General features: G+C 46.8%; 1 protein-coding gene across 2 annotated transcripts in view; it reads right to left on the bottom strand.

Moving 5' to 3' along the window:
• Nucleotides 1–26,197, bottom strand: part of elf1 (E74-like ETS transcription factor 1) — an 84,655-nt gene that overhangs the window by 9,533 nt on the left and 48,925 nt on the right. For both annotated transcript variants that reach the window (XM_084332306.1, XM_084332305.1), the window contains exons 2-4: nucleotides 17,078–17,464; nucleotides 1,735–1,906; nucleotides 45–149 (exon numbers count right to left, since the gene is read on the bottom strand). In XM_084332306.1, coding sequence (XP_084188432.1) covers nucleotides 45–149; nucleotides 1,735–1,906; nucleotides 17,078–17,149 — 349 coding nt within the window. In that variant the 5' untranslated portion in view covers nucleotides 17,150–17,464. The remainder of the gene's footprint in view (nucleotides 1–44; nucleotides 150–1,734; nucleotides 1,907–17,077; nucleotides 17,465–26,197) is intronic.

Raw genomic sequence — 26,197 nt, 5'->3', positions numbered from 1 at the left:
TCGAATCTAATCAATATACAGTACAACAAATCAAGTCGACTTACTCATGCGCTTCTCATCCAGAATGTTGTTTGGAGACTCCATGTTGAGAATAGCTGCTGCAGCCTCATTGGCCTCCATGCTGTCATCTGTGCCCGAGACTGTTGTTTCTATTGGCCGATTAAAAACACCAATCAAAAACAAATACATAGCCATCACAATGAGATAATAGCAGGCAGGCCTGCACATTACAAGGCCAGTAATAGCGCTATGTTCATCCTAAATACAAGTGATGTTCACCAAATCTCATTCTGAATACAAATCTGACATTTTAAATATGATTTATTAGGGCTTGGATTAACTGTAGCTGTGTGTGTGTGTGTGTGTGTGTGTGTGTGTGTGTGTGTGTGTGTGTGTGTGTGTGTGTGTGTGTGTGTGTGTGTGTGTGTGTGTGTGTGTGTGTGTGTGTGTGTGTGTGTGTGTGTGTGTGTGTGTGTGTGTGTGTGTGTGTGTGTGTGTGTGTGTGTGTGTGTGTGTGTGTGTGTGTGTGTGTGTGTACATGCATCTAGCCCCTGATGCTGAGTAAGTCCACACACTTGGTCGTCTTTCACGTGTCTTATTTGTCAAGATGGTGTGATGGGAAAGAGGTCACGTGTTGCTCATCAGCCTTGTCAGAGCGTTCTGCTGTCATACTGGGCAACAGGACATCCTGCACCAGCCAATGGCCAACCAACACGTAGCATTTCAATTAATCACTTTCAGTTTAACTGCTGGCCCATATTTACACACATGTATAGAGATTATGTATTATTATTATTATTATTATATCTATATATTATTCATATTATTTATTATTATATCTAGTCTTCTATCTGTTTGGAGTCTGTCCTGAGCGCCGTTTTGACCGAACTTACATTGAACCTTTCAGTCCAGGGACTACACTTCAAGGTGCTATATTGTTCCTTCAGCCCATTGTTGTCCCAGATGACACATAAAAAGGCTTTTGTTCTCATGCCATGAAATTAAAGTCTCCCCACATGTTCATTTATGTTCTAATCGATCTCCAGTCCAGACGGGGCTGTACTCGTTTTCTTTTTTTAGTTTGACATAATGTTTACGTTCTTTTCTGTATTTATTTTTGCCTCGTAGCTTCCATATAGCACCAGCCACACCTTCCACTGCCTGCCAGAACTTCTCCTGAGCCCAGGACGGTGTGGATCGGCACATAACGGGCAATCCGTGACCCTGTTACACTGAGCGACACCAAAGCAGCGTACCATCGTTCCCAACCAAAGGTTTAGTCTGGGACGGGCGGAATCACTCTCTGTTTGCGTGTTCGTATGTGTTTATAATATGAGTGAGAGTGTGCCCTGCCTCCCCGTCCTGCACTGCCTCAAGGAGTAGTGCGTTTGTCACGTTTCCTTGTGATCCTCGGACGTCATCAATGCTATCTCTATGCTCCTTATATTGTTTATTATGATTATTATGATTATTACTCCGTCACTGTATTTCACTGTTTTTTAAAACAGGCCTCAAAACCCACCTCGTCACTCTTGCTTTTGACCGTTTGTTTTTTTTGCTGTTTTTAACCGATATTATTTTGAACCCACACTGTAAAGCATCTTTGAGCACTGTGAAAAGCACTATATGAATAGAATGTATAATTATTATTATTATTACAGTGTTCTTAAACAGAGTGATTATTATGATAAATGATATAGCCTTCTACACATTAGCTTTAGCGCATTAGCGTACCTGAGAGGTTCACACCCTCCACCAGTATGGGCTCCTCCACCACATGAAGGGTGGTGTCCACCATGATGCCATTGGCCGCCTCGTCCGACTCCAGGCCAGAGTAGACCTGCATCAGGTCGGCCGCGTGGACCTGCTCCACGATCACCGCTGGGAACACAGATGGGTCGTCCAGCTGGACAGAGGACAGAGGACAGAGACATTAGACAAGGTAACGTAAAGGAACTGTGTGTGTGTGTGTGTGTGTGTGTGTGTGTGTGTGTGTGTGTGTGTGTGTGTGTGTGTGAGATAAGATAAGATAAGATGATATATTCCTTTATCTTGGCGTCATAGCAGCATGGGAGAGAGGAGGTACAGGTATGGGCAGGGTAATAGTAGAAAGACATAAATATAGGCAATAATAAAATTATAATAAAGATAGAAAGTGTGTGTCCGCCTGTTTTTGTGCATGTTAATGTACTCGCAAAAACACTCCACCAGTGCCTCAATTGATAATAATGTTATAATATAATATTAATCAATTAATATAATTATTATTATTATCCTTCGTGAGGGGTACATTTTCAAGTCTTTTATTTTATTAAAATTCCAACAACATTTACCCCTCCCTCATCAACCTTTAAGTTTAGCCTCAGTTGCAGTAACTTGCGCTGCTGATGTCATTGTTGGGACTTGCGGTGTGCCGCTTACAGATTTGATTTTAATATGTCCAACACTGGCCGGAACACCGGGGCTTGTGTCCTGATCGACCAGCAGCTCAAGAAAGATCTCCTGTACTTCGCGTGCCGCCATCATGTCCTTGAGCTGCTCCTCGCTGAGGCTTTCAAGACGGTCATGGGCCCCATGTCAGGTCCGAACGTGACCTGTTCAAGCGCTTCCAGGATCACTGGCAGTTCACCGACCGGAGCCAGTTAGGGTGCTTTCACATATAGTTTTGGTGGACTCGGTGCGGTTCTGGTGGTGAAGTTGCAACATTGTTGCATTCTTCATTTGGTTCGTCTGCATTCACATAGCAATTTGTCAAGCGCACCGAACTTTCTGAACAATGTCACGCGGTCGAAAAGGGCGCTCGTCTATTGGACACAATGGAGAGTTGAAATCCCTCCCTTTCAGGAAGTGAAATGCGCGTCAACACAAACTGCGTGAAGCGTGATAGTAGCAGAGACGTGGCATTGATCCATCGTTCGATTATAATTCCCATTACCGCCATCCTCTCACTAAACAACTTGTACACCTCGTTGTTTTTGTGAGTGCCCACATTCCCCACAAGCAGCTGTTTTATTTGGTCTTCTGCCCCCCAAGTCTGTCCACGAGACATGTTTACACAGTGTGCTTGTTTTGCAGTGAATGCCGCGCCGCAGTAATAATATTAATAATAATAACAGCTGTGTTTTTTTTCTTCCTTCTACCCCAAGATGCACAGTAGATAGATAGATAGATAGATAGATAGATAGATAGATAGATAGATAGATAGATAGATAGATAGATAGATAGATAGATAGATAGATAGATAGATAGATAGGATAGATAGGATAGATAAGATAGATAGATGCAGTGTGCTTGTTTTGCAGTGAATGCCGCGCCGCGGTAATAATATTAATAATAATGACAGCTGTGTTTTTTTCTTCCTTCTACCCCAAGATGCACAGTAGATAGATAGATAGATAGATAGATAGATAGATAGATAGATAGATAGATAGATAGATAGATAGATAGATAGATAGATAGATAGATAGATAGATAGATAGATAGATAGATAGATAGATAGATAGATAGATAGATAGATGCAGTGTGCTTGTTTTGCAGTGAATGCCGCGCCGCGGTAATAATATACCCAAGATGGTTTATCAGGTGACTTCCTACGTTTGGTCCACGTTTGGTCCGATGAAGCGAACCGAGACCTACGTTTTCAGGCGGACCAGAGTTTGCGTGTTTGGTCCGCGGACCGAGTTCGACGCGCATTCACACAAACCCGAAAAACCGGACTATCGAATTCTGGTCCGATAGTCCGGACCAAACAGCCCCTGTGTGAAAGCGACCTTAGAGTCCGGTGATTCCCACCCCCATGTGCGTCCTCCAGAGCACCCTCATCAACCACAAGGGCTTTTGGGACGACTACCGGGAGCTGCTGGAAGGTCCCCCCACGAGTAAGGAGTAAGGTTCCTAGCCCCCGGACCCATGCACCACGCAAGGTGGATGTCCAAAGCCATCTACGCACTTAAGGTGTGGATGTTCCGGAGCCAATTCAAGCTCACAGCGAGGGAGGAGAAGGGCCTGCAGAAAATTGCCGTCTTCGTCAGTCGCGAAAACCTGGACAGTGACTCCGGAGGCCGCAGCTGCCCCTCGACACGACCTGCAACTGCTGAAGGATTTGATGACCTACACGGACAAAGTCAACTGGGACGTGGGCAAGGCAGCTCCTGTGGTACCTCTCGGAGGAGCTTGTCGGTCTGGCAGTCTTTGACCCCCTGGTCACGGTGGAGGAGAAGAGGGAAATCCTCACCTCACTTCACACCACGGTGGGAGATGAATCTCCAGCGAAGCGCCCAAAGCCAAAAGCCGCCTCTGGACTCCAACTGCAAGACATGGCATCGACCAACATTCTGCGGTTCTTCCAGAAGGTGTGCCTGGAAGATGGCTTCCTCAACTGCGATCCCGCGACCTGGCTGGAGCGGGAAGAGTTCCGGACAGCGACGGCCTTTGTGATAGCGGGATAGCGGTCATCGACGACTACGCGGAGCGAGAAGTTGCCCTCATCCAGGAATACAACCGAAAGCTAACTCAGGGTGAGAAGCGACTGCAATTTCTCCTCCAAGTTGTCTCTCGTCATTGCGCGAAGTTCCTGGACACCAGGAAGAAGAGCGTGGCTGCTGGTGTGGCAGCCCAGCAGGAGCACTAACTCTGACTATATATTTAACCCTTTCAATGCCACACGACAGAAGGTTAACCGGCTGTCGTGTGGCAGTGAAAGGGTTAACCTTCTGTGTATTGTCGCAGTGAAAGGGTTAACCGGTTGGTGGTGCGGCGGTGAAAGGGTTAGGGTTTTTGTTATAGTTGAATAAATTTAATTGTGTAATGAGGTAACCATTTATAAAACTCCATTGCACTGATTTGTCTTATGTTGTTGTTATTCATTATTCACTGTTTTCTCTTGTCTGCACTGAAAAAACAATGTACACACTGTCGCACTTTTAATGCCACACTAAGTTCCTATTTGTATTCATTGCAAAGATGGCATTAAACGGTATCTGAATCTGAATCTGAATAAAGCACTGTATGTTATTGTGTGTTATAAGCTAACATTTTGGGAATAAATGGCACTTGTTTTCAAGGATTGTTGTTTTTATTCATTTTCATTTTATTTTCATTCTCATTTTAAAATCCATATAGGCCTAAGCTCTATTTATTCCCAGATAAAAAGTGTCTCTCTGGGATCCTCAGGGTGAAATTTCAAGGTCGGTGAGGGAGGGGTAAATGTTGTCAGATTGAGGAAAGAATTCACCAGGAGAGTTTTCTCGATTAATAGAATGAATTCTTAGAGCTTAGACTTTCCGACTTTCAATTTTAAGGACCACCCTAATACTGTACATATATATTACATGTTCACTGACGGTGGTTGTTTGCCTTGTAAATTATTGTAGATTTGTATCCACTTTCCTCTAATGTTGAAGCCAACAATGTGGAAGGAGGAACTCATTTCAACAGCGCTCCACAGAAGTCAGGCAGCAGCTGTTTGATTTCACCCACTCCTCCTGAGAGGTTATGCTTATGACCAGGGTTTATATCAAATTAATGTTTACAGAATCACGAATTGCAAGTCAAAGTGCCCCCCCCCCCCCCCCCATCATTCTGGAGATTCCAGCCTTGCGATTACATTTCCAGTGTAATTCTCAATGGCGTTCTCATTGGCAAATAAAAATAAGCAGTGCGTTCTCATTGGCTAATACAAGTTGGAGTGCAGCAAAAGAGGAAATTGCGAAAGCCACATGAGTGCTATTGAGGAACCTTGTGTACCTGACAAGCCTTTAGAAGTAGCCTACCCAGATAGCTGTAAGCTAACATCAAGGCCTGAGTGAGTGAGTCACAGAGCCTTGCACAATAAACCATCTTGTTCTTTGATTGATTGATTGATTGATTGAAAACTTTATTAACAGATTGCAGAATGGGTACAGTACAGTACAGCTCAATACATACAATTGTTAAGGGGATGCAGACCAGAGAAAGACTTTCATCTTGTTTACATCAGGGTCCCCCATTTTCAATTCATCATAACATATATGACATACATGACATACAGATAGACAGTACTGCTACATCTATACATTTATGACATATCAGATTTGCAAATACAGTACTGTTTGTGATACAAAAAGTGTCCAGAAAAAGAGTGTATATACATTTGACGTAGAAACTGTACATTGGAGGAGGTTGGGTGGGTGGGGTGGGGTTGGTAGGTGGGGGCTGTACATTGGAGGGGGGGGGGGGGTTGGGGTAGGGGGTGGGGACACTGTACACTGTACATTGGAATACTGACAAAGCCATACTTGGTAATTTACTGTACAACTGGGTTAAGACATTTGTAGGGGCCAGTTTCGAATTGCAGTCTCCCGTAGGTGTTCTTTGAGAGTGTTTTTGAAGGTGGGTAGTGATTCACATTCCTTTACAGCTTTGGGTAGGGCGTTCTTTTCCATCAGGACGTGTTATTGCCCTGCTTCCAGTAGCCCAGTGGAAGTAATTACTAATTTCCATTCATTTTTTCTTGGTAGAAACACAGAAGTGAAGCGCCCGGTTAAATAAGTTACATGCTGCAACAGTCTACCACCTGTTCAGCTCAGCTCTATGTATGACATCAACATGTGGATCATTATACTAGGTAGGTATGACATAAAACATTTAATGCAATACTGTCCTTTGTTTGAAAATGAGAAAGTGTTCCTGTACAGTATCAGTTAACTGCCAGGAGATGGCAGCACAATAACAGGTAAACCTTCACACAACGCATGGGCTCAGCAGACTAGGCTTCGTTTGATCATGGGTGTGCTTCCAGATTCATCAGAGGACAACATCAAATTGATATACATTCTCGCACACAAATACCTGCAAAATGCAAAACCGCACGCTGGCGGAATGCGGTTGAAACGACCGCCGTGCAAATGCGACACTACAAAGCCTGCATTGATCACATAATAAGGGACACTCGGGTGCATCACAGAATACTTAGGCCACAGAAAAGGAGAACAACTCGGCAACAAAGAGAGCACCGATATGGCGATGTGTCAGGGATGCCCCCTATAATAGTACGCCTTAGTAGCAGGATCCGTTTGGATAAAGGCTTAACTGTCTCTCAGTACAAGTCTCCATTGTTAGGTTGAACCCTAAAAACCCCCCGATGGCATTCCAGGTGTCTGGGGCCTTGAGACACGGGGCTGGGGGAGGGCGGGTGTGGGTGGGACACAGGGCTGGGGGAGGGGGGGTGCGGGTGGGACACGGGGCTGGGGGAGGGGGAGAGGGTGGGACACGGGGCTGGGGGAGGGGGGGTGCGGGTGGGACACGGGGCTGGGGGAGGGGGGGGTGCGGGTGGGACACAGGGCTGGGGGAGGGGGGGTGCGGGTGGGACACTGGACTCCAAGGCTACACCCTCACTTATAGCTAAACTTTAACTAGCTAATTAAAAGACCAGAGGCTTAAACATAACCTTCTACGCTCTATGATGAATGATTAAGCCAAGAGGGGTATTAACAAATGATTATGTTACATGCGCACATATTGCATTTATGAGGCCGTAAAGTGATCTAGCAGACTTCTATCCTGTATAGATCAACAACAGACTGTGTTGCCAACAGCACCCTGCTCAGCAAAACCACGAGGGCCTCTTGGGACGACTGAGAACTGTCTGGGAGATTTGCTGTGACTGCACAATTATCAACATCTTCAACTGACACATATACAACATGTTTCCCGTTACTCTGAGACTGGAGAGAGGACACAGTACCAGGTAGACTGGAGAGAGGACACAGTACCAGATAGACTGGAGAGAGGACACAGTACCAGGTAGACTGGAGAGAGGACACAGTACCAGGTAGACTGGAGAGAGGACACAGTACCAGGTAGACTGGAGAGAGGACACAGTACCAGGTGGACTGGAGAGAGGACACAGTACCAGGTAGACTGGAGAGAGGACACAGTACCAGGTGGACTGGAGAGAGGACACAGTACCAGGTAGACTGGAGAGAGGACACAGTACCAGGTAGACTGGAGAGAGAGGACACAGTACCAGGTAGACTGGAGAGAGAGGACACAGTACCAGGTAGACTGGAGAGAGGACAGACAGAGTACCAGGTAGACTGGAGAGAGAGGACACAGTACCAGGTAGACTGGAGAGAGAGGACACAGTACCAGGTAGACTGGAGAGAGGACAGAGTACCAGATAGACTGGAGAGGGGACACAGTACCAGGTAGACTGGAGAGAGGACACAGTACCAGGTAGACTGGAGAGAGGACACAGTACCAGATAGACTGGAGAGAGGACACAGTACCAGGTAGACTGGAGAGAGGACACAGTACCAGGTAGACTGGAGAGAGGACACAGTACCAGGTAGACTGGAGAGAGGACACAGTACCAGGTAGACTGGAGAGAGGACACAGTACCAGGTAGACTGGAGAGAGGACAGAGTACCAGATAGACTGGAGAGAGGACACAGTACCAGGTGGACTGGAGAGAGGACACAGTACCAGGTAGACTGGAGAGAGAGGACAGTACCAGGTAGACTGGAGAGAGGACACAGTACCAGGTAGACTGGAGAGAGGACACAGTACCAGGTAGACTGGAGAGAGGACACAGTACCAGGTAGACTGGAGAGAGCCGTAAATCAACTTGCCGGCTCTTTCCACAGCAAAACGGTAGGCAAGGCACCCTGGTCTAGAAATGCAGGCTTCATCTATGTTGTTTAGTCTATCTGTTCAGTAGTGCTCAGCACCGTTTCAAGACGCACAATGAACACTTCTTCTTCTTCTTATTTGAATTTCCGGCAGTGTAGACGCATCGTGGCGTATTACTGCCCTCCGCAATTCTTTTTATGGGCTCTTCTTCTCCTTCTTCTCCTTCTTCACCTTCTTTTTCTGAGATAATTGTTGAATATATATAGATACACAAATGTTCTAGAATGTTTGATTATGACATCATACTGTGACATCACAAATGTTCTAGAATGTTTGATTATGACATCATACTGTGACATCACAAATGTTCTAGAATGTCCTATTATGACAAATAAGACGGTTCCATGACTTTATCTAAATCCAATCAATATTCCTAATGCCGTTTCAATGTAAGGTTATACAAATAAACATATAAACATTCATATAATACAATAACCTAAATATACAGCTAAGTCCCATTGTATTCTGAAATGTAGACCTAAACAGTTCTTCTCTGTGCATGCAGTAGGAGTAGGAAGACGTGCACCGTGCCTAGCTTAGCGTCAGTCACTGGAAGTAAGTTCCTCCATTAGCCTAGTTCCCAACATCTTCCTACTCCTACTGCATGCAATGCATTCTTGTCTAACTCCAGGGTAGATGGCAAATAAGCAAATGTCCCAAAATGTTGGAGTGTTCCTTTAAGGTTTAAGGTTTAGGTAGACTGAAGACATCTCTGACAGTGATGGTACTGAATACCACATTCCACACACACACACACACAGTGGTGCGTTGGTGATTTCATTTCCCTCGCGTGCGCACAGAATAAAGCCGAACTGCCTCTAGGAATGGAATGTAACACATTTTGATTAACAAGTTGTGTGTGAATGTATCCGAGGACGTATTTGAACACACCTGACGACCTGAGCTATTGTTATGCAAAGTAGCCAGGTGGGTACTTGGCGGGTTGGCACACGAGTCGAGTGCAGTGCATTCTTGTGTCAGACCTGGTGGAACGGCGTGCAACCCCGTCCCATGACCAACGCACCACTACACACACATTTACTGATACATCCCAGTGTGTGTGTTACAAGTTGGCCTGCTGAGTTGTCTGTCTGTCTGTCTGTCTGTCTGTCTGTCTGTCTGTCTGTCTGTCTGTCTGTCTGTCTGTCTGTCTGTCTGTCTGTCTGTCTGTCTGTCTGTCTGTCTGTCTGTCTGTCTGTCCGTCTGTCTGTCCCTCTCCCTCTCCTGCTGTTTTGATGCATGTGGACTCTGGTATTTGACTGGGAGAGTACATGCAAACTGCCCACCCCATTGTCGTGCAAAACAGGCAATGCTGTGAAGCCTGACGCAATGACAACATGCAACAACTGGAGGTGTGAAGTTGATGAGGGAGAGAGTTCTCAGGATCCTGAATGTAAACATCAACAGAATATATATATAATATTATATATAAAATCAGAGTAGAATAGAGCAGTGATTCTCAACATACAGTAGGGGCCGGGACCCCCAAGGGAGTTGCAAGATGATTTTTTTGGGGGGAATGCTAAGAAGATATACAAACACATTATCATGTTTATAATCGTTGATAGGGGCGACAGTGGCTCAGGAGGTAGAGCGGTTGTCTGGTAATCGAAAGGTTCCACTCCTCCCAGCAGTGCGTCGGTGTGTGTGTGTGAGTGAACGGGTGAAGGTGAGGCATAACACCGGTTCCTGACAGGCAGCGAGCGAGCGAACTGGAGACGAAATCGCGCGCGACTAGAGCTGCCGCGGTATTGATGTTTTCCTTACCACACAAATTTGCGAAATATTTCCTACCGCCGCGGTTATTACTGCACGCACACAAAAAAAATAAAAAAAAAAGTTTGAATGCATTTTTTTTAGTAGTCTACTCTTTATAGCATATAGCCTGCCTCTAGTCTAAATGTCTATCTTTAGAGGATGACTTTGCAGCATGAATATTGTTTGGGATTCGGCAAGCACGCATTCGTTATTGAAAGTGAAACACGGATTCGAAGTTTCCCCTCTGGTCGTGCGCCGTTCACTCGGTGTCGCGGGCAGGGGTGGTTACCCCCCCCGACCCTTTCTTCTTATTATTATTATAAAGTTACTACTTTATAATAAAGGCATTAGTTTTGTGGCATTAACGTTATATAGTTACACGTTCAATAACATCAGCGTATTTACCGGACCATAGCAAGGCAAGCAATACTCAATTCATATCTCAGTTCCTTTCTTTGCTCAGAGCGTGCCGAGTTGTCCCATTCTGCGGTCTGTTAATAAAGTTTTCAATCAGACAAGTGTATAGAACGAAGGGCTTTTATTATAACATTCGTTGCAGACAGTAAAATCATTATGTCTCGTTTAGTACTCCTGAGGAGCGATGGTAGTCCACTCCGGCGGGGAGCTAAAGCTAACGTTATTAGCCGTGTTGTGATGAGCTCTGATCAATTGGTGACATTCAGGACGTAAAAAACGAATACGCGCTTGCCGATTGGTGGTAACACACTGCAGGACGCTCCAACGTGTGACGCGTCTCTCTTCTGACCAATCAGTGGTCTGCAATGTTTCACGTGACTTTTCTGGTACCCAATAGGGTCGCTTGGAACCTCGATAGAGGAGTAGGGTATATCTGCAGAGCCGCAAGCCCAACGAGAGGAGGGTACTTTATTATTATTATAAAAAAACAGCGGTGATGCGGTATTCAGCCTACTCTTGCGGTGGGCGTGATGTAACCGCGATACCGCGGTAATGAGGTAATCGCGGCAGCTCTACGCGCGACACTGTCCTGATATGACGCGGCGCTTGTCCGAGTGTGTCTGTGTGTGTGTATTTACCTGGAAGCACAGGAGCAAAGCAGCCTGCGATTCTCGACCAATAAAAAGTGTTTAGGGGCGGGACTCGGCCGCGTAATCGCTCAACTAGAGAAACAGCGAGCGAATATTTGAGGGGGGAGCGACATCGCCGCTCAGTTCGCTGTCGCTCGCGGTAGGTCAGGATAGTCTGATTGAAACGAATACATTTTTATCATTTTCGCAATCACGCTCGCTCGCGTCTCTCCCTGTCAGGAACCGGTGTAACTTGTAAATCGCTTTGGATAAAAGCGCTATATAAATGCAGTCAATTTACCATTTGATAGATATAATAATATAATATGTGAAGTCTAAAGCCCTACTCCAATCATTAATCAAGTTTAAAAAATAATAATAATAATAATAATAAATAAAAGATATATTAATATAGGCATACTGTATATAATTATGTGTCAAGTCAAGTTCACCATTCTGTCTATACTTGACTATGTAGGGGAGGTCAGAACAATATCCTTCTCTTTTTAGGGGTCACAAACCAAAAGGGTTGAGAACATCCGTTCTCAGAACATTCTGTCTGCTATGAAGCGTATGAAGTCTACATGACTAGGAAGGTCAAATGTGTTTCTGCCGTCACCGAAAACCTTTTTTTTTTTTCTTTTTTTAATCAGTGGTAAAGCCAATATTTATTCAAAGTGAATATTTAACCTCTGTGAGATGGACTACAATATAAAGAACATTTAAATGTTAGTTTTTAGAGGCAAAATAAAGAAATAATCATTTTGTTACCACAACTTCCTGTAATCACTTGACCCGGCTAAAATCGATCATGGACGTGTTTTGAGCCCCCGAGAGGACAGTACATAGCAGCGTGAGCCCCGAGAGGACGGTACATAGCAGCGTGAGCCCCGAGAGGACAGTACATAGCAGCGCGAGCCCCGAGAGGACAGTACATAGCAGCGTGAGCCCCGAGAGGACAGTACATAGCAGCGTGAGCCCCGAGAGGACAGTACATAGCAGCGTGAGCCCCGAGAGGACAGTACATAGCAGCGTGAGCCCCGAGAGGACAGTACATAGCAGCGCGAGCCCCGAGAGGACAGTACATAGCAGCGTGAGCCCCGAGAGGACAGTACATAGCAGCGTGAGCCCCGAGAGGACAGTACATAGCAGCGCGAGCCCCGAGAGGACAGTACATAGCAGTGTGAGCCCTGAGAGGACAGTACATAGCAGCGTGAGCAGGGAGCGAAATTAACTTTTTGACTCACCGGCCAGTGGCGGGTAGATGGGAAGAATCTACCCGCCAAGCAGATTTCTTACCTGCCAACTTTTTTTTTGATAAAAAAAATAATTATTATTATTTTATATAAAAAAATACATTTAATAAAATATATATATTATATAATCATACTTGTAGTTGTATTATCTGCGAGACATCGCCACCTCGCTGTCTGCAAACAGCTCCACTGTCTGTGTGTATACTCGAGTGGCCTCCAGCTCCAGCAAGGATTCTCCGGCGCTACAGCTGGACCCTAAACTCTTACATTCAGCATGAAAGGATTCTCCTGCCCTGCACCTGGACCCTAGTCAGCAGCGCTGCAGCCCTCATGCGATGTAACTGGACACTTGCAGTTGTTTATGTCGGGAGCTATCAGTAGCTAGCCAGCTGGATAACGTTACACAATGCCTCATGTATTAAACTAAAAGTGAATAGTTGACTGGGTCATTTTGTAACAGTAGCTAACATCAGCTCACGGAGGTCTCTCTGACTAGACTAATGTCAGTCACGGTGACTGTGTGTTTACATGCAGCATACAGAAACAGGTAGGGGAGGTTTAGGAGCAGCAATGCGCTGCGTGTCTGTGCTCAGACAGCGAGTGAGAACTCCGTTCAGAATTGGATCATGATTTTCGGTTTTCACGTGACCATTTGATTGGCCGCCACACGGCGGTCAGTCCTCTAAGTGGGAGGCGCCAAACGTAAAAACTGCCCGCAAATGGCGGGCGGCGCTCTCTAGTTTCGGTCCCTGAGCGTGAGCCCCGAGAGGACAGTACATAGCAGCGTGAGCCCCGAGAGGACAGTACATCTATAGCAGCGTGAGCCCCGAGAGGACAGTACATAGCAGCGTGAGCCCCGAGAGGACAGTACATAGCAGCGTGAGCCCCGAGAGGACAGTACATAGCAGCGTGAGCCCCGAGAGGACAGTACATAGCAGCGTGAGCCCCGAGAGGACGTACATAGCAGCGTGAGCCCCGAGAGCAGGGAACAAAATTAACTTTTTGACTTACCAGCCATTTGACTGGTAGATTTTAAAAACTACCAGCCAGGCAGATTTTTTACCAGCCAAAAATAAAAAAAATAGCTTTTTAGTATATCACCATGTGTTATTATTACTATATAATACTCTCATATGCTATTTTCAATTAATATCATAAACAACATAAGGAATATTAGCATAATTTTGAGTGGACTGAAGGAATGAGTCAGCGTTAATAGTTTTAAATGCAAATAATTTATTGAAACATAGAAGTGGGGTCGGGGACACACACACTGTTTCAACTCACCACCCCCGCATCATATTGTAGTCTAGTCTGTCTTCAAACTTCCACTCCTCTCGAAACCTTTTTATATTTGAATATCAACATTATCTGTGCATCCTCAGTAATCCTCAGTTTACTACAATATACTCCTCTCCTGAGTCCTGACTAGTGACTTCATCGTCTTTCCAAACGCACGCACACACACAGAGAAAGGGAGAGTGCCCCCCCCCCCATTTCCCTTTCCCCAGTCCACACTGTCTGCTGTTCTCTATGGCTCTGCCGCTGATCAGGATTAGCTTGTTAGCTTACGCTAACATAGCGTTCATTTCGGGCGATGTGGGCATAAAGGAATGGCGACGATGCATGTTAGATGCATTTGACCCGTTGTGAGAAGAAGAAAAAACCACAGACTTATTTCGGCTCGCAAAATAGGCGCACTGCTGTGTAGCTCTGCTCTCAGGGAACAAACTTAACTTTTTGACTTACCAGCCATTTGGCTGGTAGATTTTAAAAACTACCAGCCAGGCAGATTTTTTACCAGCCATTGGCGGTTGGCTGGTACATATTTTGTTCCCTGCCCGAGAGGACAGTACATCTATAGCAGCGTGAGCCCCGAGAGGACAGTACATCTATAGCAGCGTGAGCCCCGAGAGGACAGTACATAGCGTGAGCCCCGAGAGGACAGTACATCTATAGCAGCGTGAGCCCCGAGAGGACAGTACATCTATAGCAGCGTGAGCCCCGAGAGGACGGTACATAGCAGCGTGAGAACGTTCGTGCCTCGACTTGAGCGCTTTGGCCACAATGATTTCCAAATACTTGAATAGTTAAAAACTCAAACGTCCCAAACGGAGAGAATAATCTGATTCCACACAGTTGTAGTCGAGACTTGGGGCAACATTTTGATGCAAAAACATTGTTGTCGGCTCCTATTTACAGGGAGCAGCCATTTGAATGAAAAACGCAGACGCCATTTTGACAGGTATTTCTCCAACCAATCAACCGATTGGTGCACAGGGGTTGGCTACAATTTGAGTGGTTGTTTGTTCTACCAAACCATACGATTACATAACGACAGAGCGTTTGACCCCCTAACATGAGTATAAAGTACTCATCTTCCTCTTTGTCGTCGCCAATCATGTTTCAAATAGAGAAACAACAGATAAGAATCACACCCTATTTGCATCTCTGAGTTCCCTATTCCGGCTTTGAAAGCGAGACCATCTGTGCGAGCGGTTCCCCAATAACCCACTGTGTTCTGCTTTACCTGCAACAGTCCAAACGCTTTCAATATCCTCTCTAATCATTATTTCGTTTGAGGAAGCGCGATGGCACCGTGGCACAGAGGTGACCTCGAAAGGTCCACTAAGCTCTAAACCTAAATGTCAAAAGCGTTTCATTCCTTACTTTGAAATAGTACATGGGTGTATCTTTTATTTAAAAAAAAATTACTAAAAGTGCTTTTACTCAAGTATTATATTGGCACTTGTAGTTTACTTGAGTATTTCCATTTTGGGAACATTGCACATTATCTCTGAGTTTAATTTTGAAGGGAACATCCTACTTTTAAATCCACTAAATTAATCTGAAACCTGCTAAAACCTTACAAAGAAAAAGGTTTGATTACCGGCATTCTTTCAAAGTTCAAGCCTGTCAAATTAGAAGAAGTAATACGAGCCACAACACCTGGAGCAGGGGTGTGCACCGACCATTTGGGAGGCAGGGGCTCAAGCTACAAAAAGGGCACTTAACCCACCAACACCCAGTGTTAAAAAATATATATATATTAAAAAAAAACTATTTAAAATTTTGGATAGGCACTTGGGGCAAAAGGGCAGGGGCTCAAGCCCCCCTTCAGCCCCATCTGTGCACGTCACTGACCTGGAGCACCACCTACATGTACTTCGAAGTGCACTCAATATGAAATATTTGTATACGTTTACTTTTGTAGAATTCGGAGTACTATTCTACTTTCTACCACAACAACTGGCCGTAGGTGATACACATTTTAAACTCACCGAATTGCATGTAAAGTTTTTGCCCAGCTAGCAAGCTCCTAACAACAGCACTCGGTTTAAGGACTTATTCTAGAGCCGTTAGCCTTCTACTGCATGATATGCCAGCTCAGGAAGCTACTTATTGACTGAAAAATCCAATATAACAAAGGTTGACCATTACAGCGAGCTCGGTGCGACCACACCAGAGGAAAAACAAAATGGACACTTTGATACTGCTGGCATGCTAGCATGTCCGTCCCCAGCCCAGCTATTTTAAGGGGCGATTCGGGGCTAAATGTACAGGAACGTTAACACTAGCATATTTGACTGAGTGGGTACAACAAGGGAGGAGCCACATTGCTGTTTCTGGAACAACACAGGGCCTTTCGGTTGCAATTAGCGCGTCACCTCAACACAGCCTCACAAACTGGTCCGTCAGGTTAGGCCTGATCCAGAGCCACTCGGGTGACGGGATTCAGTGACAACTCGCCCCTCTAGATACACACACACTCACAAGCCTGCTCCACAGGATTCAGATAAGGATGTGGGGGGAAGATAACCACACACCTGGCTGGCACCAGAACAGACACAGACACACACACACCATACACATCACATAAGTAAACCGTTTGTGTCATAAATGTAATCCACGGCCAACCCTTTCCTCTCACACTCACTCACATCATCCCAACTCCCTCTCTCTCTCTCTCACTCTTTCCATCTCTGCTCTGCCAACAGCCCACACTCGTCTTCCTAGTCATCCACTCCTCCCATCACGTCACCAGAACACAGATCAAAGGCTCTGACCCATGACTTAATCCTGAAATATGGTTCTGTGTTGTTTGTACAAGCTTGCTTTTTTTCCCCAGCTATGAAAATTCTACATCAATCATAGAGGTCCCATGGAGATATGTCTTGTTTGAGAAAGATGGATGGTGCAACCCCCGGACTAAAGGTCTAAAAGGAATCAAATGACCCCTCCGTTGATGCTGGCTATGGGTCCGGATGTGTGACTGAATTGTAGTAACAAAAGGTCAGGGTAGAAGAGAAACCAGGTGTAACTGCGTAGGTGTGTGGTGACCAGTACCTGGTTGATTTCGTCCATTCCATTGCTGGCAAATTCAAACACCAGCTCGCTGGGCTGTACTGCCGTTGTCATGACGCTGGAGGTTAGAGCGTACGGGGGTGGGGTGGGCAGACTAAACACCCAGTATTCCTAATCTGCAAGGACAGAGCTCGTGGCTCACGTTCAACGCACAAAATGGCTTCCCTTCCGTGAACACCGACTCCTGGTTCTCCGTAGAGGGGGGGGGGGGGGGGGGGGGGGGGGGGGGGGGTTAGCGTGCGGGAGACCGGCTTGGCTCAGAGGAGGCGGTGAGCCTGGGTATCAGTGCAGAACCGCGGCCCAGGTGGAAGCAGCCTCGTCCCTCTCTGACACGGAGGGTGGGTCCCGCTGCGCCCGGAGCATCTACACCTGGCAGAGGAGAGAGACGAGAGATTGAGGTCAGGAGACACACTGGATCAGTTGAAGGGGCGGGAGAGAGTGCATGCGATGAGCTGGCAGTTGTGAGTGTCTGGGAGACTGTCGATGTGTCCGTTTGTGTGTGCGTGTGTTTGTGTGTGAATGTGTGTGTGGATGTGTGTTTGTGTGTATGTGTGTGTGGATGTGTGTGTTTGTGTGTGTGTTTGTGGATGTGTGTGTGTGTGTATATGTGTGTGTGTATACGTGTGTGTGTATGTGTGTGTGTGTGTGTGGATGTGTGTGTGTACTGTATGTGTGTGTGTGTACTGTATGTGTGTGTGTGTGTGTATGTGTTTGTGGATGTGTGTGTGTGTGTGTGTACTGTATATGTGTGTGTGTATGTGTGTGTGTGTGTGTGTGTGTGTGTGTGCGCGCGGCAGGCTCAGCACTAAAGCGATCTAAAAGCTCTGTCGTTACAGAGTCACAGCAGTAAGTTAAACCATGAGATGTCCGGGAGCCGTCTGGCTCCGCTTCTGGCGAGGCATCTGGGTCATTTCGGTGGTTTTGATGAATCTATGGTCACTCACCGCTCGTCTCCTGCCTAATTTTAGACTATTTTGTGATTCGGGGTCTGGTCCTGCTGCCCCGATTGGTGCGTTTGACCTGATAATAGCGTCTGAAGTCAGCCAGAGAGTCTGGAAGCACTCTCTCAGACTGAACGATGAAACAGAATGCAACAGAGTATCAGGCAAACTTAAAGGAAAACTCCAACATTTTGGGAAATTAGCTTATTTGCCATCTACCCTGGAGTTAGCTAATGGAGGAACCTACTTCCAGTGACTGACGCTAAGCTAGGCTAACGGTGCGCGTCTTCCTACTCCTACTGCATGCACAGAGAAGAAAAAAGGTATGTATCTTCTTGTCTAACTCCAGGGTAGATGGCAAATAAGCTAATTTCCCAAAATGTTGGAGTTTTCCTTTAAGGGTGGTAGTCCCCGTCATGTAACCCCTGCTACAGCAACACAACACATACAAACACCCCTCAGTATGAGTCCAGACTAGATGAGTCCACCCGATCAGGAGGCTCAGACAGCATAAATATTAATGATCACATGGCTGGGCGCTGTGGTGGAGGCCCCGCCCAGACATGCAGACTACACACACACACACACACACAGTGGTGGAGAGACCCCACCCAGACATGCAGACTACACACACACACACACACACACACACACACACACACAGTGGTGGAGAGACCCCACCCAGACATGCAGACTACACACACACACACACACACACACACACACACACACAGTGGTGGAGAGACCCCACCCAGACATGCAGACTACACACACACACTGTGGTGGAGGCCCCGCCCAGACATGCAGACTACACACACACACACAGTAGTGGAGCCCCCACCCAGACATGTATGTGTGTAGAGAGGGGAGTCAAAGCTCGTTTTCTAGGCTTAAGAGATGGCTGACGTCTGGTTAAAGACTCGTCTATGCTTCACACGCTGGTTAGCACGCACGTGGTCATTATGACGTGATTACGCCTAAAATGACCGTCTTAAAGTACCATCTGGACAGGCCTGTGTGCCAGCGATTGGTTCCCGCTGCCACTGTGATGTCACGAAAATACAAGTATATGAAGAAAATGCAGGGAGGTTGCCAGACCTTTGCGGACAGCGAGCTCCAGCGCTTGAAGCATGTTTATAAGAAAGAGACCTGGAGGGAGGGGGGGGGGGGGGGGCAGCGCTCCCCACAACCCAGAGAGCACAGCAGACGACTGGCAGCAGCAGAGGAGGGAGTGACGGCAGCGTTTACTTCACCAGCCTGCCTCCTGCCCCCTCCTCCCTCTCCACCTCCTCACTGCTGCAGGGCGGGGCCTATTTGCTTTGAAATGCCTGTGTGAGTGACGAAGCTGCATTCCAGGTCCAATTGTGTCTCGGAGGAGAGTAGTGTGGCAGAGAGAGGGTGTGTGGCAGAGAGAGGGTGTGTGGGAGAGAGAGGGTGTGTGGCAGAGAGAGGGTGGGTGGGAGGAAGGGACTAAAATAATGTGATTGCTGTGAGGCAACAGGGGCACATGGGGTCGACTGTGTTTAAAGCAGAACATGCATGATGCCCACATCACAAAGTCCAACACGTTTACGTTTACTGTACATTTAAGTCATTTAGCTTTTATCCAAAGTGACTTACAAGTGACTTACAACAAGGGTGCATAGTAATATAGACAGATTAGCATAGTAGATAGTAATATAGGCATAGTAATATAGACAGATTACTAGCATAGTACTAGGTAGTAATATAGGCATAGTAATATACTAGGTAGTAATATAGGCATAATAATATAGACGGATTAGCATATAGGTAGTAATATAGGCATAGTAATATAGACAGATTAGCATAGTAGGTAGTAATATAGACAGATTAGCATAGTAGGTAGTAATATAGACAGCATAGTAGGTAGTAATATAGACAGCATAGTAGGTAGTAATATAGGCATAGTAATATAGACAGGTTAGCATAGTAGGTAGTAATATAGGCACGGATGATTTCGTAGTAGCAAAGTAGTACATAATAGTAAAAGATTAGGTTAGTCGATTTTTTTCAATACAATATTTTCCCACGGCCTCTACTAGGTTCAATCGATAAGTGTGCTACTCTGTCCCGAAGCCAGAAAGAAAACTCAAACTTGTGATGTCATCAATTATGCCTTTTTTTATACCCAATCAAGGTTAATTCTTCAGTAGTGTCCGTGGTTCTGAAACAGAACATGTACCCGTATACTGGGTGCTCTCAGTGTTCTTTACCATCTCTCCCAATGCATGGTCTACGGAGCAGACTCTACACCTGATGACACATTCACTAACATCGTCTTAGTTTCCCCAAGGGGATTAATAAAGGAATATCTTATCTTAAACCACGGGAAAATTCAGAAAATGGGTGTAGTTCCCACTTAATACATCTATTTTATATAGCGCTTTTCCAGGTGCTCAAAGTAAGTCCTAATGTTTCTTTAAAGTAAGGATCCAATGAGAGGTGGGAGGGTTGGTGCAGGTGGGGGTGGGGTGCAGGTGGGAGGGTTGGTGCAGGTGGGGGTGGGGTGCAGGTGAGAGGGTTGGTGCAGGTGGGAGGGTTGGTGCAGGTGGGGGTGGGGTGCAGGTGGGGGTGGGGTGCAGGTGAGAGGGTTGGTGCAGGTGGGAGGGTTGGTGCAGGTGGGAGGGTTGGTGCAGGTGGGAGGGTTGGTGCAGGTGGGAGGGTTGGTGCAGGTGGGGGTGGGGTGCAGGTGGGAGGGTTGGTGCAGGTGGGGGTGGGGTGCAGGTGGGAGGGTTGGTGCAGGTGGGGGTGGGGTGCAGGTGGGGGTGGGGTGCAGGTGGGAGGGTTGGTGCAGGTGGGGTTGGGGTGCAGGTGGGAGGGTTGGTGCAGGTGGGGGTGGGGTGCAGGTGGGAGGGGTAGGGTGCAGGTGGGGGTGGGGTGCAGGTGGGAGGGTTGGTGCAGGTGGGGTAGGGTGCAGGTGGGAGGGTTGGTGCAGCTGGGAGGGTTGGTGCAGGTGGGAGGGTTGGTGCAGGTGGGGGTGGGGTGCAGGTGGGAGGGTTGGTGCAGGTGGGGGTGGGGTGCAGGTGGGGGTGGGGTGCGGCAGGGCCAGGGTCTGGTAAATCTCACTTTACAAGAAAATAGACAGAACAGACGCAGGGGGGGAAAGCTGAAAGCTTGTACGTCCATTCCAACCAACTTCACCCCCTGCTGCTTCCTGGCCTTCTCCTCCCCGCCCGGTGCCCATGCATGCCCACATCTGCCACCACAGCTGGGCACTGCCATCTGGAGCTCTCCAACGCCCCAGTTCCCCTCTGCAGAATATGCCTGGGAGTGATATGTCCCACTCCAGACGTCAGTCAAGACAGGAGAGGAGCAGCGGGAGGAGACCTCTGGACAACATAAAGCCATCTGTGGGCAGACATGTCTCCGTTCTGTCGGCTAAGTGAGTCTCCACACGCAACGGCACACGCAGCAGAGCAGACACACACACACACACACAGCACACACACACACACACACAGCAGACACACACACACAGCAGACCTCTTTATGGGTATTCTGTGAAGCTGGCACTGGGAGACAATATGTCTCCAGTTGACCCCACAGTTTCTCAGAACACAGTATTTAAAATACCTGACAGTTGTGTGTTAACACTGTAGCGAGTGCATACAAAATGTTGCGATCATCATTGACTCAATGACTACTTGTATAGGCAGACATAGGCAGGCTTTGTGTAAGCTGGTAAATGTCTACTTGTATAGGCAGGCTTCATGGGTTGTAAAGTGAGCAGTCCAGTGTTTTCCAGTGTTTTTTATGATATGACATGAGACATTTTCATATCAGGTAACCCCCGCACGGGGCCCTGAACCCTAGATTGGGAAAGCCTGCTCTTGGTGAGCGACAATACAGAGGGTTAACCCTTTCACTGCCACACGACAAAGGGGTTAATCCTTTCACAACCACACTACACAAGGTTAACCCGTTCACTACCACACTAGATGGTTAACCGTCTGTAGGGTGGTAGTGAAAGGGTTAACCTTATGTAGTGTGGTGGTGAAAGTGTTAATAATGATAAGAAACTCAGAATAGACAACTAGTTTTAAACAAGATCTCAACACCATGCTTTTATACGTATACTGCATGTGGATGGTTAGGCCACCTTTTATGCCCGAATTGCTCCAATTCATAGAATCTGATTACGCTTTAGATAGAATGACCATAGAAAAGGTGGAAATGCACAACTCGTATGAACTTCAATCATTTAGAAGTAGCTCTCTTAAAAAAATAATAATAATTGGATCCCTTGATCATACGGGAGCTTCTCTGGGTCTTCTCTGCCCAGCCCTGCTGCCTGCATGGGAGCACGAGAACACAGAAGCATGGGCGCTGAAGCATCGTAGCTGCTCTTTCTTCATTCGCTATAATAAGAGGGTCTCTGTGAGCTGTATTGATGTGGAGCTGTAGGGCTGGTGATCTGCAGACAGGACTGGAGCTAAATGATGAATGTATCACAGCATCCGATCATTACAGGGTTATCAGATGACAGGGTAGAGGCTGTTATCAAATCAATCTGAACACTGATTCAGGATAGAAGTGCATGGCTCCCCCCTCTCTCTCTGTCTCCCTCGCTCTCTAAGTACAGAGAGGTGTGTGCCTGTGTGTGTGTTTTGCATGTACTGTGAGAGGAGCTTTGTATGCTGCATTCACACAACACTGTATCAGTGTGTATCCGTGTCTGCTCCAGTTCATGTGTGTGTGTACATGCAAGCCTGTGTGCATTTGAGTGTGTGTGTGTACATGTACAGTATGTGTGTGTGCTTGTGTGTGTGTCAGTGTTGTAGTACTCGAGTCAGAGTCCTGGACTGATTTGCAGGACTCGTGACTCAACTTGGACTTGAGCACTGATGACTCGGACTTGGACTCGGACTCGAGCATTGACTGCATTCGGACTCGGAAGGTACAGGACAAGGATTCGGACTTGTTAATTGATAAACACAGTTGTTGTTTTTATTTTTTAATAGACCCTAATTATTTGGCATAAGATATTGATGGCTAGTGCATTTGTTTGGCTATTGTGTCACAAAGTAAATAAACTCCCTTAAAAATGGTGACCACTGTATCATTTATGTTTAATGTAGACCTTTTTTTATTTGTACGTCAGCTCAGACTTGATGACTTGGACTCGGGTATCGACTCGGACTCGACTCTGGCTCTTCTTTGGTGACTCGGACTCGAGACTCGACTTGGACTTGAGATTTAGTGAGTTGACAACACTGGTGTGTGTGTGTGTGTGTGTGTGTGTGTGTGTGTGTGTGTGTGCGTGCGTGCGTGCGTGCGTGTGTGTGTGCATGTATGCATGCATGCTCTATATCCCTACTATCAGTGCTTCATTGATCTGCTGTCAGACACTACATAACCTCACCATTAGCCAGACTCCAGCCTGCACATTATCCCCAGCAGCACATGACAACAGCTGCCTTGTCCTGACGCAGAGACAGAGGCAGAGACAGAGGCAGAGGCAGAGGCAGAGATAGAGGCAGAGGCAGAGGCAGAGACAGAGACAGAGACAGGGGCAGAGACAGAGACAGAGACAGAGACAGAGGCAGAGACAGAGACAGGGGCAGAGACAGAGACAGAGACAGAGGCAGAGGCAGAGACAGAGACAGAGACAGAGACAGAGACAGAGACAGAGACAGAGACAGGGGCAGAGACAGAGACAGAGACAGAGGCAGAGACAGAGACAGAGACAGAGACTACGTCAGGCTGCTGGAGGAGAGGAGAGGAGGAGGAGGAGAGCTGGAGCCGGAGTACAGGAGGGAGGGACTATGTCAGAGAGTTACTCAATGCGTAACACTCCACACACAGAGCAAACAAATTGCCTGTGACTCGCTCTGGGTGGGGCAATCTTGGACAGCCTTTGGAGTATTTTACTGTGCTTTGTTTCCAGGCATTACTGCTCCGCCGTGGCTCCTCGTCATGTGACGAGGGTGATGTGATCCTCTCCCGTTGCCGCTCCCACCGCCCGCAAACACATCTCGTCTGCGTTCTAGATGGTATGTCAGCCGAAGCATGCAGGCTCACAGTCTGAGGAGTGATAAACAAACAGTACCCCCTACCACTCCGCCCCTACAAGCAGGGTGACTGCCTGTTGCAATAACAACCAATTAGAGTCAGGCTTCATGAACAAATGCAGCATTCCCAGAAGGCCCTACTTCCCCCGCTTCAGTCTCTTCAGCTGAGCTCATTGTTGACCATGAAAGGAGGTAATTTAAGCCAATTGAATGACTACGCAATGAGTCACCATGTATGCAGTGAGCACAAACATTGTGGGATATGAGAAAGCAGAGGACCGAAATACAAACTCGGCTTGTCTGCCATTTTCTGCTCAGGTTACAAGATGTACTAGGTCTTCTTCTGGGGACATTATTGTTTTTGTTGTTTTCAGCATGCTGGGGGTGGCGGTGATATGGCTGTCACAGGGCTCAAGGACTGGTGGTGCTGCCTTTATAACGCTCACTCACACACTCCGTTCCAGCAAGTCGACTCACGGCTGTCGTGTGTGCTGTCAGTGTATCAGGGGGAGAAGTTGTTGAGGCAGACTCTTGAAGAACTCCCTGATCTAATGAGCACAAAAAAAAAAAAAAAAAAAAAAGAGGAAACAGGAGGATAGGGGTTTGGAGGTCTTGCTTGCCAGCCGTATGAAGAGCAAGTGGCATTCCTGGCATTACAGAACGTGCTTGGTCTACACAACGTTGGACGGAGCAGATAGGAGCTAAAAAATTACAGTGGACATAAATCAAGGAGTTTTCTCCTCGCTATCTAAACACCGGCAAAAGGTTAGACAAGCTGACGGTGAGCATGTGTACTGGGGCGAATGGGGCCTCAGTGCTCAAAGAAAGAGACCTTAGATTCTGAACAAGCCCTACTGAGGTTAAGCCCGCTTGGCTGCATGGACAGATCTTAGAATCACTGGTCTGCAAGTCGGCAGAACAAGAAACGTTGAAAACAACTTTTACACCGTCATCAAATGCTCTCAGTGCAGAAGTGCTGTTTGGGCAGGATCCTCTGGGTTCCTGGAAGGGAAATGAGTCAGTGGTATGAACCTCGTGTCAAGTCCTGGAGCCCACTGATAGGCCCAGATAGGCCCAAGCGGACCCTCACTTCTGGATCACAATTCCCGTCAGGGCATTGTTTTGGCACTGATTCAGGGTGAGAGAGTACAGCAAGATTTAAAGAAAACAAGCGCTGCAGGGTCAAATAAACGTACCCCTCACTTGGTGACAAAACCCTTAGTGAGTGAGAGATGACAAAGCCGTATTTCCAGACCTTAACTCAACAAAATCAGCTAACACACAATGATGGCCAACTTGATTCCCAACAATGTCCTGTATCAGGGAAAACGGTTGACTGTGAGTAATCCACAGAAAGAAAAGGTTATAGTCCTGCAAGGTGTTTGCTAATTCAACAGAGTAAGAGAACAGCAAAATAACCCACAGGGGCAGCTTTCACAACCACTACAGTTACACTGAGCTACAACACCAGAGCAGTAGAGTAAAAGGGGATTCGGGGCAAAAATGTGCCTGCAAGAGGAATTTAAGGTGGCTGGTGCAAATAAATCCCCTAAAAAGGATAGAAAACAGAAAGGTACAGCTTATTGCATACCGACAGAGTGTTATAATTCTGTGATTAGATGGGTTTTTGGTTTTTGTTCACAAAATATTAAATATTTCCTACCCTTTACACACCATGCCTGTATGACGGTCTATGTCATATATACCTACATTCTATCACAATATCCTACATGTCATGCCATGTTACTTACAACCCTAGCAGAAATGAGAGGGATAAGGTCCTGCCATCATGTACTTGTGATCTTAGTTCTGTTGGTTCTCTGATGAGACTCTACCACACTGACGATAATATAGAGACAGAACTAAGTACAGGGGAGACCCATTAAGACACCCACTTTAACAGCATGCGGCCGGCAGTGTGGAAGACGTATGAGAAATGGAACAATAGAAGTCACTGCCCTCAAGCCAGCGCTGACATCTGTCTGTCTCACTGGCGTGCCAGAGTCAAATGAAGACGGGGAGAAAAAAAACGTCACCTTGAGCACAAGCTCGCAGGAGGAGAATGGAATTTAATCTCATATCTCGCGAGCCTTGTACTTTTCCACTCTGGCCTTAGGCTCTGGTAGAAG

This window comes from Notolepis coatsorum (genome assembly GCF_963971535.1).
Source record: "Notolepis coatsorum genome assembly, chromosome: 16".
Taxonomy (NCBI): domain Eukaryota; kingdom Metazoa; phylum Chordata; class Actinopteri; order Aulopiformes; family Paralepididae; genus Notolepis; species Notolepis coatsorum.
Note: the sequence above shows the minus strand (reverse complement) of the source record. Positions and strands in the feature narration are given on the sequence as shown.